This window comes from Coloeus monedula (genome assembly GCF_965178545.1).
Source record: "Coloeus monedula genome assembly, chromosome: 6".
In the NCBI taxonomy this organism is placed as follows: domain Eukaryota; kingdom Metazoa; phylum Chordata; class Aves; order Passeriformes; family Corvidae; genus Coloeus; species Coloeus monedula.
The window spans coordinates 26,468,868-26,486,236 of NC_138786.1; the positions used below are offsets into that span (position 1 = coordinate 26,468,868).

Here is a 17,369-nt window from a genome sequence, read left to right on the forward strand (position 1 = left end):
CATCAGACGTTATCCTAACCTGCTGTAGAACAGTTTTCTTGTCCTTCTCATTTAGGATAAAACATATATACACAGCTCTGCCAGCAGGTCTGGAGAAGCAACGAGAAAAGCTGGGGCTTTTCCACCATCTGGATCTAGAAATGAACAGCCATCCACAGCCTGCTTTCGAGGAAACTTCGTGATATAGGCTCCCATTTCAACACAGAAGGTAATGGAGTGGGGGATAGGAGAAGAATAGGTGATGATGATTCAACTAGAGATACAGCATGAAACAGTCCTTGGGCAATAGTTCGATCACCACAGCTATCCTCAGGATTGGAGATAAAAGGCACTGGCAGATTTAGAGGGATTCTTCCTTCCTCTGACTCTGAAGACATCTGTTATGCATAGGCTCAGACTCAAATTAAAGGAATCGCTAACTGCTTAATCTTAAGCACATGATTAAGTTCAGCATAAAGTGATTTAAACACATTCTTATCAATCTTCAATCAGGAACCTCTGATCCTTATTTTCTTGTCTAAGCTTTAAAACATAACGGGATCTGATTGTAACATTATACACGCAGATGGTCAGTCTGTGAGAGGGCAGCACTGTGACTGCCCATTCCACAGTTTGAGGCAGTGGGACATGGAATAAAGCTAAAGGCTTTGGCATTAGCCTGCAGTGGCAGACTTCAGGAATAAGCTTCTGCCAACCAATATCCTAGAGAGAAGAACACTACTGTCCTTTCACCCTGCATCCACCTCTGCATGAAGCCTCTCTCCTCTAGACAGTGCCCAGGTGCTCCAGCTGCTGCTGCAAGCTACCTGCTGCTAGGCTGGGGTCTTGGCAGATTATAGCCAAGTGCTGTGGGATTGGAGGTTGAGATTAGAGGGTAATTTTAAAAAGAGAATATTATTATTCTAAAGAATCAGTAGCCTCTTAAAGGCAATAGCCTTCCTATCTTAGCTGGCACAGATTTCCTAAAATGGGACACAACTAGAAAAGATTAAAATATTTTGGAAACCACTCACTGTTCCACAACTAGACGTGTATGTGTAAAATTAAGAATAGGCTGTACATGTCCCAGCAGTGCTGACAGCAATGCCACATTCATCATAAACTGGAACACAAGTAGCTGTACAGCCACTTTGTTTTAATTGTCCAGAGATCGTGGGGTAAGAGCTTGTTTATTTTCTCACTGAAAAGATGTACTCAAGGAACTGTTTTCTATCCAAAACACACAGATAACAGGATAGAGTCTTTCCTCAACAGTGCAATCTGTACTGAGGTGGGATTCATACATCTCTGAGGATTTGAAATACACGTGTTAGCTGAGAGTCCTGAAATCTTATACCAAGGATACCACCAAGGGAACATATAGAGGCTTTTCCTTGAAATAAGGGGAGGGAAATACCTATCAAAAAAAGCTGACACTGTCAGCTGTTGTCCTGGCACCAGTCTAGTGTTCCCACCTCACGAGAATCTGTGTGCTCTTTAGCCTGAGGTAACCTCAGGCTATGCGTAACATCAGAGTTAGTAAACAGGGGGTGACGGTGCCTCTGCTTGTGTACAGCATTCCAGTCCAATCATTACATAACACACCAACAACTCAAGTTATGATTTTGATATTCCACTGACACACCAGTCATCAGCTTCCAGTGCCCATGCAACCAGAGTGTCTGCAGATTCAGTCCATCTCAGGAGAACATTCCCCATGGTAGCACTGTACTGCTCACTGCCAGGTTCCACACTGGCCTTTAAACAGGGAGGGTGCCCTGGTAAAATCTGGATCCCGATTCAACCAAACAACATCACCCTTTACTCTGTGTTGTTACAATTGGCTTTGGAGGAACAAGTGCGACAAATGTTGTACAGGGGTGCAGGTAGAATTCAGACTGGATTAATTTAAGCAGATTACTTCTAAAAAAGCACATAAGCCAAATCAATCTCACTTCTCCCACTTTTCCACCTCCTCTCAAAAAAGTCCCATTGTTTTTCAAGAGCCAAATGGGCCCAGATGCATGTAGTACTGCACCCTACACTACTCTTTACTCCAGCCAAGGCAGATAAAGTGTGCTTACATTCTGCTTTGGTGACATTGTTACTGTCTCCACATACAGACAGATATAACTAGGCAGGGTATTTGGCATTGAGAAGATACCACAGCACTTCAAACTACTACAGAGCTGCTGAGAGATGACATTAGAATGGGAAGAATGACAAGGAATTCTCTGGCCTTGGCATAAATAGATGAAGTTACTGAATTCAGCATGGCTCACCTGAGCTTCTGCTGTCACGTCAGTTCCAAAAAATTCAGCATGTAGCAGATAAGACAAGGTTAGGAACATGAGAAGAATTAAAATCTGCAATGGAGACATGTCATGGCAGAGCTGGAAAAGGTTAATGCCAGAGCAGGACTGATAGCAGACAGAGAAAAGCAATCTCATGGGGAATATTGATAGGTCAGGGTCAGCCAAAAGAGGAGCAATATCAGGACATGGTGAGTGCAGGAAAAAGTTCAGGCTGACACTGCAGTTACATGCACAGAGAAGTTTTGCAAGCAGACATGAGAACAGGCTAACAGTAAATACCTTGTTCTGTCAACACTGGGTGCTGTTTTCGGCCATAGCTATTAAAACCCTGGCAAAGTATGACAGCTCTGGACAGTGCAGAACTCTATTTGCTGGTGCCCACAGGTCATTGACAGCTGAGGAACTCCTAAGAAGAGCTCGGATGACTTCAGTTGTGATCTTAACCAGCCAAGAGCTTGGTCACTGTCAGCCTGTATCCTTTTGCTGTCAATCCCACAGCTTCTGTGCGGTCCAGTGCCCGTTCTTCAAGTCCCCATGCTCCCTGCACAGAAGAGGATGCAATGTCTCATGAGTCACTTTCCTGTTGCTTCCCAATTAGGAGGGTGGCCCACAGAACTGCACTGTCAACACTTCCCACACACTGCTTATACAGCAAGAAGGTGCAGCAGTAACATCTTCTCTGCACTTAGAAAAGCTGTTGAGTTACCCTTCCTTGCCACGCAGTCCATCAAAAGGCTGGCAGAAACTTTCTCACACATGCACTGGGAGCAGGGAAGTTATAATTGGTTCACGGAGAGGCTGCTCAGGGCTGCAGAAGCCCTGCTTGCTCAGGCACTCTGACACAGCACGACAACACAGCTACCATTGCACACAAAAGCGCACCCATGACTTATGCCCAGAGAACAAGAGCAAAGATACAGCTTCTGGGTATGGATTTCTCGTTTCTGCCTGGAGGAGGGAGGTGAAGTCATCGCCTGCAGGCATAGGCATGTCGAGGTGACACAAAGCTGGGGCAGAAACACCAGCAGTCACTGTAAGCCCAGCTGCTGGGGCTCTGCACTGACAGCGCTGTGCGGCACAAGCAGCACAGGTGAATCAGCCCAGCAGCTCCCAGTCTTATACGTGCCTGGAGTCAGCTTCCCCCAAACACACCCCCTGTGTGTGCGCAGCCACAGGGAATTCACCTCAATTTATGCTAATACTCTGACTCACCCTGTTGATCAGCCTCTCTCTTTGTAGCCACTACAACAGCAGTCTCGGGCAGGCAGTCAAGTGCCTGAAGCCTGGACGCTGGAGTTCCTCCTACCTACCTTCTGTTATCACCACAGCCTATGACTTGATGCAATATGTTCTCAGAAGCCTTCTGTTTCCATCTTAGTGCAGGACGGCACAACCCTTCTGCTACATGGCCCCAGTGTTCCATACAGGGCAGAAAGGAAACCTTCCCTCACCAAAAAGAGCACAGTAAGACACATATATCGCTGGGTTTTTTGTAAAGCCAAACCAGATTTCAAAGAGACTGTGACCAGAGCCATTGCCGGTCTGGTAACAAGACCACAAAAAACATGACTTCTCTTCAAAACAGGATTCATCTTATTTCACTAGAAAAATTCTGTTCCCACACGGGCTACAGCTGCACTTTCTGACCTCTCATTCCAGTGGGCTTGGAAGCATCATATCTGCTAAAAACTCAACTGAAAGAGGTTTAATGTTGAAATAATTTTATCTTCTTAATCTACAATAGTTTTAAAGTATTTGAGAGTCATGATATCCCCATGATGGAAACGGTAACACCAAGCTTTCAAATGCTGCTACAGCAAACTGCCACAAAGGTTACGAAGCATGGAATGCACCAGGACAACCCAGGACTGGTCACAACCAACATGCACAACAGCTTTGTCCAGGCAGGTGCTTTTCCTGTTTTGATCCTGCATGTGGTTGAGCGTAGGAGGACAATGCTCATCATTGGCCATAGAGAAAATCCAACAGCTACTGATTACTTTTGAGTATTCTCAGCTGTCCAACCCTGCAAGTTTTTGCTGTTCCCACATGCAAGAAGGTGGCAGGCACTTGACTTCAGAGAGCAGCATGACTGGTTACAGGCAGGAGTTCACCCAGCTTTGGAGAGATGCTCCAGAACTGACTGCTGCCCCACAGGATGGGAAGGATGGTGTGGACTGACTGCTGGGCAGCACATGTTCCTTATGCATTTGTGCTCCAGGCTGAATGAGAAGTGTTTCTGTGGAACCTGCATGTCTTCACACAAGTTCTCATGCCTGTTATCCTGGCACTCATTTTTGTCTTCTGGGGCAGAGACAGCATGAGCTGATACACAGATGCTCTCTCTGAATTAAAGAGCTGGCAGATCTTGCTTATCATATTTGCCAGGGCACCACAAGGAAGACAGGCAACACTTAGCAGGTGTGTGAGTCATTTCTTGGCTTATTAAGTAGCTTTTTTCCATAACATTTTGTTCTAAATAAATAGCATTGGGCTTTAAGGAAGGTGGTGATCGTGGCATGTTCTGCTCCTCATCTTGGGAAGAGCACCTGTAATTAGGAAGGACAGGTCTTTGGATCTGCTGGGCTAATCACAGGAAGATTCAGAAAAGGAAACTGCAGACCTAGGTTACCAAATTAAAGGGCAAAGAAAGCTGAGAACTAAGTGCCCAAAACCTAGGTGGACATGACTTAGGAATTCACAAAAAGAATAGAGCTACTGCTGAGACAGAATCTGTCCTGTTAATACTACAAAACCAAACATGCTAGCTCACATACAACACATCTATACCTATTTTTCAAACCACAAACAGTTTTCAATGTATGTGCCAGAGATACTGAAATATAAAGACAAATATTTTCAGCAGGACTGCAAATTTCCTTCAGACAGAGACATAGTCTTTACATCAGAATGCAAGATTCTGCCCTGCATGGCCACATTTAAAGCAAAATCTTTCAGTCACTAACAATAATCTGGTTGGTATGAGCCACAATCTCAGGACTGTTTGGGGTTTTTGGTCACAGCAATGAGACTTTTAGTCATTCTAGAAATAAACAAATTTGATTTACTGAGACAACAGCATAGAACATTTGTCTTCCTCTGCAAAAAGCATCACATTAAGTAGGTCATTTGTTTGCAACTCAAACATTCAAAATAGTGAAATATAACATAAGTGAGTCATAGTTACACATTAAAAGCTATAAAGGAGAATGAAGGCAGTGAAGGAGGAACTTCTTATCAACACAGCTACTTATCACTCTTCCTCCACACAGATCCGTAAATCCCACACATTGATTGGCTGGGTTATTGCTTTGATTGTACAGGCAACACACACATCTTCCTGCCCTAGAGCAACCAAGAGGCTAAACAAAAGCACTGTTCCTACTCTCCTTTTTGCCTTGATAAGGACCTGGATGAGTGGGCAGCAGGTGGGTTTTCTTCCTCTCTCAGATGAAGACTATTAGTGACTGTTTCAGGCGCAAAGCCATCCCTCTGGCCATTGCAAAGAGGGACAGAGCTGCTAGGAGGCTGGCTGCTGTCCTTGTAGGGTTACCAGATGCCTGGTAGAGGGAGGACTTTGTTCCTCTTTGTGCTGTTTAGTCTTGTTGCTGACTTTGCCCTTACTCTGTCTTTATAGGTCCTGCTGTCATCTCTTTAGCTGTGTGGTTTATGGGCTTTGTTCCCAAGGAGAAATCTCTTGTGCCTTTATTACACTTGGCAGCTTGCTGCTTCCTCTCTTCAGAAAGTGTGCTGGCTACCTATGGTCCTTTCTTAAAGTTTGGTGGCTGACTTTATAGCTCACTTCTCTGCTGCTAAGTAGAACATGATTTTCAACTTCCTTCTACCTTTCAAAATTCCCGATGATACTGTAGTGTTGCTTTATCTGGGATTTCTCAGTAGGCAAGGGATGAATGGTGATTCAGGGTTTGCTTTTGTTCTGCAGCCCTTGCTTTGCCATTAGTATATCAATCAGATATTTCAGAGCTCTCAGTTTGTGCTTGTTCAGGGCTTTGTGGTCACACTCTAGCTATAGCTGTGTTGTAGAAAATGAATCCATAGCATCTAAGCCACAGAGAAGCAATGCTTGTTATGAAGACACCATGACAAGCTGGGTAAGAACAGCTGCAGGCATGTCAGGACAAAACCTTATCACTGCAAACTGATGAAGCCTCTCCGACACTACAAATCTGTGGAAATTATGGAGCTTGGCTGTACTCCAGCTACTTCCTGTGATACTCCTGAAATGAAAACTTTCTGCTCATCAGACAAGAGCACCGGATGGAAAGGCAGTAGGTAATAGAGGTAACTACATCACATAATCTCTGTTGCAGTCAAATCTACATAAAGAACTTATTTTTGTGTTATTGGCCCTTCATACGGAGGAGGGGGGGGGGGGGTGCAGATTTAAAAACTTGCTGCTCTGCAGGTTAGGATATTCTTTTCAATCTTCAAGCTGAGCCACTCATGTCCAGTTAATGCTCATATCCCTTTGTGTGAATTCAGTTTCAATAACAGGGCTTTAGTTTGCTCAATTGCGACTTTTTTTTCATGTCTCAAATACAGGCACCACTTGCTATTTTCCAGTCGTGGTACCTGCCCCACTTATATATTTATATTCTTTGCTAATAAACTCTTGGTTTGTGTCTCTTCTTTCACCTCCCTTGACACAAGGAGTTCTAAGAACAGTGCTTTTCCTTCAGATGTGGTAATTTTTTTAAAGGACTCACAGCAATCACCACCATCCCGTCTTTTATTGGTTTGCATCTAAGGTATCTTTGGTCTTGACAGTCATATCCCTGCCTGTAATCCCACTTCTATCTTGATCCTCTTTTTATTTGACTAGAAAGCTTCTTACTGGGTTTTAAAGTCTTTGCAAATGTGCAAATTGGCCCTAATTTCTGCGGCTCTTACTTCATTACATAGCTAAGTGCCAAACCAGAAGTTTCTCTGTTTCATTATTCCTTTTCCATCCTGTATGAGTTCCCTATTATTTCTTAAACTGTTCTTGAAATCAGCTGGTTACTTCCCTGAACAGTTATCCTTCCCTACTTGGGATGCAAATCACAGATTTGCTTTCTACCTTTGAATTAAAATTTCTGTTGTTCTTCCATGTTTCTGTCTTTGGACTCTTCAGTCTACCTGCCTGTATCAACCAGTTCCTTCAGGTTTTTCTCAGACCTGTTTAAAATTTTACCTATAAACACATTTTTCTTCTTTTTATACTGGAACTAGAACTAAATCACTTCCTGAAGTGAAACTAAATGACAACATTACATCAGCCCAGGTAAGATAATGACTTTTACAGCCAGGGCTGAGGTTCCCAGCCCTGGCCTTGTGAGACCATGCCTCCTCCATCAGAGTCTCACCTTAAAGCTGCCAGTGTGGACATCCACATGACTCCTCAAAATGCCCCTCTAGTGTTTGGGCAGCAGAGTGAGGCCATGGGGAGAAAAGAGCAGGGGGTTATACTGTACCAAAAGACGAGCCAATCTGGTTCATGACTCACAGCCTGGCACTCAGATGAGTTCCTAGGTTTGGGATGCTCTGGGCTCAAGCAAAAGGAGTTTCCACAAGTTTGTACTCAGATTTTAAGTTCAGTGTCCAATTTGTTCATCCCTCAATGAAAGCGAGTAGGAAGTGTTTGAGCTTCTTTCCTACCCTGCTACAACCCTCCCCAGTCTCTGCTCACTATATCTACCTTTAACCAGTAAAAAAACCCCTCTGAAATTGTAGTTCTGATTCTTTATTGAGAAATTTTTTATGTATTAGTGCTGGGAGGGACTTTGTCAGCAACATGGAATATGAGAGAGGGACAGGATGACCAGAGCAATCAAGGCCAGTTCCTGCCAGGGGGGTCAAAACTACCCACCAGCTTGAAGTGAGAAGGGGCTGGAGGAACTCAGCAAAACCCATTGTACAGCAAATCACTCTGGTGTACAACTCAAAAGCCAAAATTATAATGCTGGATTTTCTGAAAGGACCTCTCAGCCAACTACCAGGCCACTGGTTAGGGTATTGTTATTGATGGCATGTTAAAACGCTCATTAGATATATGGATTTACTTTTTCCCTCTCATATAACGAATTCAAATACAAACCAAGTTTGTTATGTCTCCATCCAGTTTGTCATTCCCATCTGTGAACTGGGCACACTGCGAAATCTCCCAACACAGCTGACAACAGTCAGAGCTGTAAGAGTCATGGGGTGAACCGACTGAATGTGGAGTAGGGTCAGCATCAACTCAAGTTCTGTCCTGCAGAAGAATCCCCCAAACTGTCACCTTGTCCTAGACTTGTTTTTCAGCCTGGTGTCCTTACAGTACTTTTCCCCTGGATTTTACAGTAGTTCTCTTTAACATACTGGTATGTCCTTCACCATTTTTAGCTCCCTTTACTCAGGACTGTATTTAACCCCACAAGTTAATGCATTTAACAATGGAAGTGGGTTCCCCTTGGATGCTACAAACAAATTCAAATACACCCATTTCCTACTGTTCTATCCATCTTTCTTGGTCTCCAAGTTTTAATACAGAAGCTTAACAATGTGGCTTATGCATTTCCTTGTTTGAAACAAGGCTGACTGCATGTTTCTATGGTAAGTGTTCACATCTGGAGGGGATTTGTAAATGCCATAAGAATTGGATTCCTCAAACAGAAGTGAGTAAGACCCCTGGTGATGCACATTGATGTGGCTTTTTGAATATCAGGTGAATAGCACTGATTTACATTGCCTTAAAAAATCTGTGGCATTGTTTGAACTTCATCTCCAATTCCAGTAGCTTTAATCTTTACTGAAGCTTTTGGGAAAAGAGGACAATTTAGTGTTTAGATTCCTGCCTGCTCACTGTAGAGAGGAAAGCAGTGCCAAGCTGTTGAAAGATGTGGTGGTATCTGGAAATGATCTGGCAATCCTACTATCCCCAGCTGATATTTTCTGAACAGAATAACTTTTGGTAAGACCCAGTATGTGCCCTCAGTTTACTGAAGTAAATAAGAGCCTGACACACAAGCCACTGCTATGTGTCATGCCAGCCCTGTTGTTGGTTCCTCTGGCTCTAAGGTGATTCATCACTACCCTGAAAAACAGGCAGCCCTGGCACTGCTAGTCACCCCACAGTAACATGGGAATGCTTGCTCTGGGGAAGCACAGCATATACTGCTAAAGAGAAAATAGCTCCTCCTTTTCCTGAAACCTGGGAAAAACTAGTTTCAGGAGTAACAAATAAAGCTGTGATTGCCTTTTTCTCTTTCCCAAAGGTTCCAGGCCAAAGTAAATATTCTTACTGCTGTTAAGGGTTTTTTTTAAAATTATGTTAACAGAGTATGACCATTATATTCCGTTTCTTTTTCCCTTAGTCACTTTTAAACTGTTGAAATCCTACAATTTTTTCCATCTCCTTTTGTTGTACTACAAAATCTACATCGTGCTCCCTAACAGTTAACTCCACTGCTGCTCCACATCCTCCCTCACACCTGTTTGAACATTCTTGTGGTTGAGTTTGGCAGGCTGTTCTCCTGGCCTTTCAAACACAAGCTCCAACAATACCAAGAGACACTAAAGCCTCCTTTATACCCGCCTGCTTCACTTACACAGTGGCACCTATACTGTCTGCAAGGCACCTTTCTGCTCAGCCCTTTGCCCCTAGTGATCCTCATGCCCCTTTATTTAACCGAAGTAAAGTGAAGGTAGAGTCAACATAGAAATGAATGAAAGAAAGCTTGAAAGAACAAAGAAATATTCTTAACCTCTTGCTGTATATGCCACAACTTCAGTAATAGTCTTCCCCCAGGCTCTGCTCCTAATGATGGAGCAATATCCCAATTTACACAAGAAAATCAGGGACTTCAAAAGGAGTTTCTAGCCTCATACCTCATTGATCTCGTTGTACAGCACTGCAGGGAACAGAGACCTGTAGTGTTTAACTGGTGTGGGATCTGAAGCTGGTACCCTAAGGCTTTTGTTGTACACATTGGCTCTCCATTGCAAATCTGGCTTAGCCACGCAGCAGAGTCTTTTGGCAAAGCAGACAGAGAGACTCTACAAAGGAAAGGAGTAAATTTTCTCCCTCACCAGCAAGCACCCAGTCACCTCCCAGTAGCATAATTTTTAATTTCTTGGTCCAATTTTCCTTAGCTTAGTACCAGCAGATAAGATACCTAGAGCTTCATTTGTCACACATGCATAATCCAGTGCATTTCTCAGATCATGGAATCACAGAAGATGCTGAGTTGGAAGGGACCCCTGAGGATCATCAAGTCCATCTCCTGGCCCTGACCCCAAGAATTACACCCTGTGCCGGAGGACGTTATTCTTGAACCCAGACAGGCTTGGTGCTGTGACCACTTCCTTGGGGAGCCTGTTCCAGTGCTCAGCCACTTTTGGATGAAAAACTTTTTCCTGACAGCCAACCTAAATCTCCCCTGACTCAGCTTCATGTTGTTTTCTCCTGTCCTTGGTCACAAGAGTGAAGAGATGGGCACTTGCCCCTTTGCTTCCCCTCATGAGGATGTTGAAGACCACAATGAGGTCTCCCCTCAGTCTCCTCCAGACTGAACAAACCAAGAAGATGGATAAAATTCACATCCTGGGGAAAGCTGAAGAAAGAGATTAGATTATTTTTTTACTGGTGTTACTAAGACCAGAACCTAGCAAGAGCTTTTTCATCTTATCTTTTAGACTGATTTGTCACTTTTTGTGCTCTTAGTAATTAGGATGCACCTACAGGCAAGTGTTTTAATGCTTTTGTTAACTACATATGGGGGCATTGCTCAAATTTCCTTGATCTTAGCAGGAAAAAAAGATAAAGAATGAAATATGAAAAATATACACTTGCTCTACATATACAGTGGGAAATAGAGGACTGGCTTAATTTCCAGAGGACACTGGTTTCATTTGATTGAAAGGCCACATCATTTTAGCATGGACAAACTCCTGCTAAGGCAGGAATCTTGTATGTTAGGGGATGGGATCTACTAGAGATTTATTTCTTATTTTCCACAGCTGATAAGGACAGTTTCTGGAGCATTTTCTGGTCTGACTGAGGCCTTTGAATACAGCAGCTGTACAAACAGATGACAGATTCACCTTCTGCCTATGGAAAGGGACCATTGGAAAAGGATTAAGAGGCTGCAAGCCCGTGCCAGCATGGGTGTGTGGTGTGAAGGGCTGGGAGCCTGCCATGCCAACCCCATACCTTTGAGCCTGAGTAAGACAGAGAAGGTGACTGGGAAAAGCGCAAGTGGAGAGGAAAATCAAGGAGCTTTGGGCTCCATTACAAGGCTGACCTTGTGAAGGGTCATCCACAGTGACAAGTCAGAGAGTCAGTCGTGTAGGGCAGGAGAAAAGGACATGCTCTGTAAGGCATGGAGCAGCAGGGCAGATGTGAGAGCCATGCAAACTCCTGTCACCCGTGATGAACATACCACAGTACAGGGAACACCCACCACAGTCTGTGTGTGTTGTAGCTGCAATGCTCTGTTAAGTGGAGTGGAAAGGTGGGTGCTAGTTGGATGGGGACCAACAGGAAACTAAATAAAATACTGTAAATAGACTGTTTAGATTGATTAAGTGCAGAGGACAAGAAAAATAATGAGAAACACTTTGATGGTTTTGCATCTCATTCTTTCTCCTCCTCTCTTACCAAAATGAACAACTTTGTAATGTAAAAAGTCCACCTCTAGTTGTCACAACCTACCTAAAGCTGGTTTACAGCTGGGTGTCCATCCCATACACAGACAGCACTTGGGCCCACACACATAACAAATGTTATGTATTAGAAGCTGACATTCCAGCCTGGGTATAGTACTAGGGGAAACGCACTCGAGTAGCTGGATTCAGCACCATGTCCTTGCATTTGTGTGGATGTTATTATTCTGTTTCACTTATGTGCCTTACGCCTTGGCCCTGTTGATGTCAGGAGCTGTCGCTTCACCCTGTTAAATATTAACTGCTTGGTTTTCCAACGCAGCACCTCCGGTTCTGGGATAAAGCCAAAGCCGGGAGCGTGGGGCAGGCTCCTGAGGAGGGCTGGCCCACTCATTCCACCCCAGCTTCTCCCTTTCGGGCACGGCGCGCTCAGCTCCAGCGGCCTCTGGGGTCTGGCAGCGGCTGATCCCCTGGCGTCCCCAGGCGGGAATGTCGCACCCAGCGCTGCTGGACAGGCCGACGGCTCCGCTCGCGGGCCGGGGTGTCCCGGGCCGGGCAGCCCCGCCTGACGCAACCCGGGCCCCGCTTTGCCCCACGCGCGGCGCCGCGAAACCTCCCGCCCTCGTTGCATCACCCGGGCGGGGCGGGGCGGGCGGTCCGGGCCGCCTTTAAAGCGCCGCGGCGGCAGAGCTGCCCCACGAGCCCCGCAGCCGCAGCCCCGACATGAAGCGCGACCCGCAGAGCCCCGAGGAGCGCCCGGAGCCGCCGCCACGCCCGCTCCTCTCCTCCTCGCCCTCGGGGCAGGCGGAGGGCGCGGAGCTGGCCGCGTCGGTGTGGATCTTCGGGTACGGCTCGCTGGTGTGGAGGCCGGGCTTCGAGTTCACGTCGCGCAAGGTGGGCTTCATCCGCGGGTACAGCCGCCGCTTCTGGCAGGGGGACACCTTCCACCGCGGCAGCGAGAAGACGGTAAGGGGGGGGGGGGGGCAGCCCGGGGGGGCCGCGGGGCACCGGTGTCGCGGCTCGGCTCTAACGCGCTGCCTTTTCTCTGCCCACAGCCCGGCCGGGTGGTGACGCTGCTGGAGGACTGCGGGGTGAGTACCGGGGGCGCTGGGAGCTGGCCTGGGCGGGGGGTGCCCGCGCCACCACCTGGAAAGGTGTGTCGGCAGCCGAGTGCTCTTGAGCCCCGCCGGGATCGTGGAGGGGGGTGTGGGGTGCGTTACCTTTCTCTGCCCTGTTATCAGTTGTGCGGAGACCCCCAGAGTAAGGGAGCCTTGATTTGAAACGTGAGCGGGCGGTTGGACAGGCCACTGCAGTTACAGCATCCCGTAACCACCTTGCTCTTTCACTTTCAGGCATGCACGTGGGGTGTCGCCTATGAAGTCCGTGGGGAACAGATCGCTGCATCGCTCGAGTATCTCAACATGAGAGAAGCTGTCCTGGGAGGCTATGACACCAAGTTGGTTAAGTTCCACCCTCAGGAGAAAGATGCAGAGGAACCCATCCTGGCTCTTGTTTACATTGCAACACCTCAGAACCCCTCTTACCTTGGCCCAGCATCTGAAGAAGACATTGCAGCTCAAATCATTGTCTCAAGTGGTTGCGCGGGTCATAACATTGAGTACTTGCTGAGACTGGCAGACTTCATGCGCTACTTTTGTCCTCAAGCAGAGGATAAACATCTCTTCTCCATCGAAGAGGCTCTTATTTCCATCCTTCCGTGTCTATACTACACAGAGGACTCTCTAGAAGAAACCGCAAGTGTCCCTCAGAAGTCTAAGAGTTGAAATAGGAATTTTTTTTTTTTTCAGGGTTCAGGAGAAGGGACATAAGGAGAAGAAAGCAGTGGGGACAGTCTTAACTCTGATAAAATATACTGGACTGAGTGAATAAAGGGACAATTAGCAAGTAGTTGGGGAGGGAGGAAGCGGAGAGTAAAACACTTCTATAGGACTTGCAATTAGTACCTGTTACACTCCTTATCTGTAGCATCACCATACCCATCACTGCTTTCCAGATGGAGAGCAGGGATCTTCACAGGAACTCTGCTCTGGAATATTTGCTTCTGGGAGTCAAACCTGAGGCCCTCATTTTCTTTAGAGAAAGAGGCTCATCTATTCTGTGCACTTTCTCTTTTTTTCTTTTTTTTCTTTGAAAACTAGTTGAGCAGGACTTGACTAGGTTTAAGCAGTATATATGTAATTCTACCTCAGATTGGCAAAATGCTGCTTGTGTGGTGGTGGAGACTTTGGCAGATTCTGCCAAATAAAACCTTTTTTTTTTCCCCTGCCTTGTCCCACCTCTAGTACAATGACCTGGCGCTAAATTTTAGAACGTTTGTGCAATATTAAGTGAGCAGGCCTCTTTATGCTCTTGTGGATCCTACTTCTGTATGTTGTGAAGGACCACAGTAATGCACTTATTTTCTAAAATGTCATACTGTATTTATTATGTGTTATATTTCCTCTTAGGAGGGCTATCTAAACTACTCACATGCCACAGTGCTATGCAGCCCACATTCAACCTTGCATTTGTGCCTTCTAGTTTTAAATCCATTTTCTGAGGGCTAAGCCTGCTTTAATGACAAGCTTTTCTCCAAGCTTCGCTGACCTTGTGCTGCTACAGATGTAACTGACTCTGTAAGAAATGGTCGTGCCTGTGGGGAAAGCCTGTGCTGTCTGCAGGAAAGCTGTCAGGATGCAGGAGAGTTTTAACTAGCCCTGTACTGCATTAACCTCTGGTGCTTCAGGATGGGTTTCTGCAGAAGCATTTGAGGGTTCTAGTTCCATACAGGGGTGTCTGTCTGGCACACTTTCATTTGACTGCAAAGGACCATGACTGAGCATACCTGTAAGCCTGTGAGCTGCTGAAAAGCCTGCCTTGATCATGTTAAGTAGAGGCACTGCTGCAAGCTCAGACTTTTCAGCTTCACATATTAACAGCATGAAAACCCATAGTATTTTGTGAGAAAACTGCTGCTACTGCAACTGCAGCAAAATCACTCTTGAGAGCTGACCCCTGGGACTGTTGGCTCCTCCCAAATACCATGTGTTTTTTTAATTATAAAAAAGGCTAGGGTCTCTTTGTATTACTGTGGCTTGTATGTATATGAAGTGATAAGGTGCTGTGCCCAGTAATAAAACAAACTGACAAAGTCAGTCTCATGTACTTTGGTGTTGGTCTTTTTCATTATGGACTTACAGTTCAAATTAAGAAGTCTGGTTGTTTGGTTTTTTTTAAATGGTGATTGGTTTTTTTTAAAAAAAACCAAAGCCTTAACTGCTAATTCTGCTGAAGCTCCTGTGGATTTTTTGTGGGTTTTGTTTGGTTTGGTTTTTTTAATCATCTTGCTGCTGAGCAGCATGCCTCTGCTGTATCTACTGGAAGAAACTGATTGACTCTTTCCCTTAGAGAAAAGGGGATTCAGTGACTTTCTCTTTCCAGCTCTTGTTGATTGTGGAATGCCGGTACTGACAACAGACACAAGCCAGCCCTCCAAACTCTGCAGAGCAGGCACGGAAATGTAATTCTTCCTTGGCAGGTCAAAGGATTTTCATTCTGAGTGTAACTTGGCATAGCTGTTTCCAAGAAGTAATAGTGGAAGGACCAGAAACTGCAGCTGCAGCCAGATCTGTTGGCTGCAGTCAGGGAGTCAGTTGTTTTTCTTCTGCTTTGCGCACCACGTGGTGTGTACAGGGGTAATGTGTACATTCCCAGTGCTCTAGTTACCAGCTCTGTCAGTGCCAGAAGATCACTGTACCTACCAGTATAACCTGCCTCAAGGCTTGAATGATGGAGTGAAAACTAATTGAAACGACTGAATATACCACTAATTAAAGGCAGTTGCGTGTTTCAGGGATAACAGACTAGAGAAAAGTACACTTTCCCTGTCCTGTGGAGGCTGTCACTTTGGCTGAGCAGCTGTACCATGGGGGCTGGGGTATCCTCCAGCTGGAAAATCAAAGGGTTAAAGATTGAACTTACCTGGAGGGAAACACTCCCTTACTAGGACAACACTGGGGTCAGATTCTAGAATAACTCCAGATAAAAGAAAACCATCTTCACACCCTTCAATCTTCCCAGGCACAAAGATGCCACTGACAGGAATTAATATCAGATGTGCACTGAGCAACCTGCATTGCCCTTGCACAGAGAGAGCCCCTTGCTTTGTTTGTCCTGCCTAGCCTGGGTTGGCCCCATGATCTTCTGCATCTGGTAAAAGACAAGCAATGCATGCTTATGAACAACCCAGCTCCACTAGGAATGTTCCTTCAGTGGCTGTTTCTTCTTCCCTGAAAAACTTCACTGTTTTAAGCACAGGTACACTACTCCACTGAACTACCATTTTCTTTCGAAGGAATTCTTTGTAGTGGACTTCCAAAAAAGGAACCCATTTTCCCATCTGAAGTGGTGAATATGGCAGCTTGCTACTATCACCCTGTCACTGCATTTTCAAGTCAGTAAAACAATGAGGTATCACATAACTTCTTTCTCCCAAGGCTTTTATTGTGTCCCGTGAGTCTGGGAACCGGTCACATTTTGTTCAGTTGATGAATTTAAAAGGTTAACATCCCAGATTTGAACTTTGGCCATGTGAGTGAGGAGAGATGGCACCCTACAATATTTGCTACATGCCCAGACTTCGTACTGCTGCTCATAGTTGGGGGTTGCCTCTGATGAACCAAGTGGGAGGAATATAGCTGCTGCCTGGAGGCAGTCTCACAACCATGGCACTTGGGAGTGCCAGGTCAATGGTGACACACAAAGACAGTGTCCTACCCCAGGTATATTTCACTATAGGTTTCCTCTCCCCATGCCATGTCTTTCCAGCCCAAGAGAAGCAGCTGGCTGTGGGTGCAGCTCCAGCTTCCGGCAGCTCTGCCACTGACAACTGGCCTGGGAAAGAGCACTCACCCCTGTCAGAGGGTGGGACAACCAGTGCTGTCAGACACTTCTGGAGCTGCTTCCCTATCCAGTGGCTTCCTCTCGCATGTGCAGTTTTCTCTGACTTCCCTATGACAAGATTGTGCCTATCAGGTCACCTCACATTAGAAACAAATTGCAATGGAAACACATTTACAAGCGCTGTCAACTGCAAACTTCCCAAGTCTAAAACCAGCACAATTCACATTATTTCAGTTCCTTCTTCAGCCTTTTCCATTTTCCTGCCCAGCAGTTCCCACACAGTCTTGGAACATGGGCCTGAGTCACCATTTCCTTGAGTGCATTAAGACAGGACCTACCCAGCTGCTTTGCAGTGCCACAAGCCAACTAAATGAAGCAGATGACAACAGATAATCCAGCCCCAGCCTTCATATGTTAAAGCACTCCTGAGGGCAAACAGTCCTTAAAAGGGCAGGGGGAAGGATAAGGAAACAGCAATGTTAAAAGGATTTAGAGAAGACCAAACCAAGAGGAAAAATCTCTGGCTCT

General features: G+C 45.7%; 1 protein-coding gene across 1 annotated transcript; it reads left to right on the forward strand.

Annotated features, from left to right (window-relative positions):
• Positions 1-12,649: 12,649 nt before the first annotated feature.
• Positions 12,650-15,098, forward strand: CHAC1 (ChaC glutathione specific gamma-glutamylcyclotransferase 1). Its single transcript, XM_082284135.1, has 3 exons — positions 12,650-12,905; positions 12,995-13,030; positions 13,292-15,098. The coding sequence occupies exons 1-3, from the start codon at positions 12,663-12,665 to the stop codon at positions 13,721-13,723; spliced, it is 711 nt and encodes a 236-aa protein (XP_082140261.1). The 5' UTR covers positions 12,650-12,662; the 3' UTR covers positions 13,724-15,098.
• The last annotated feature ends 2,271 nt before the right edge of the window (positions 15,099-17,369 follow it).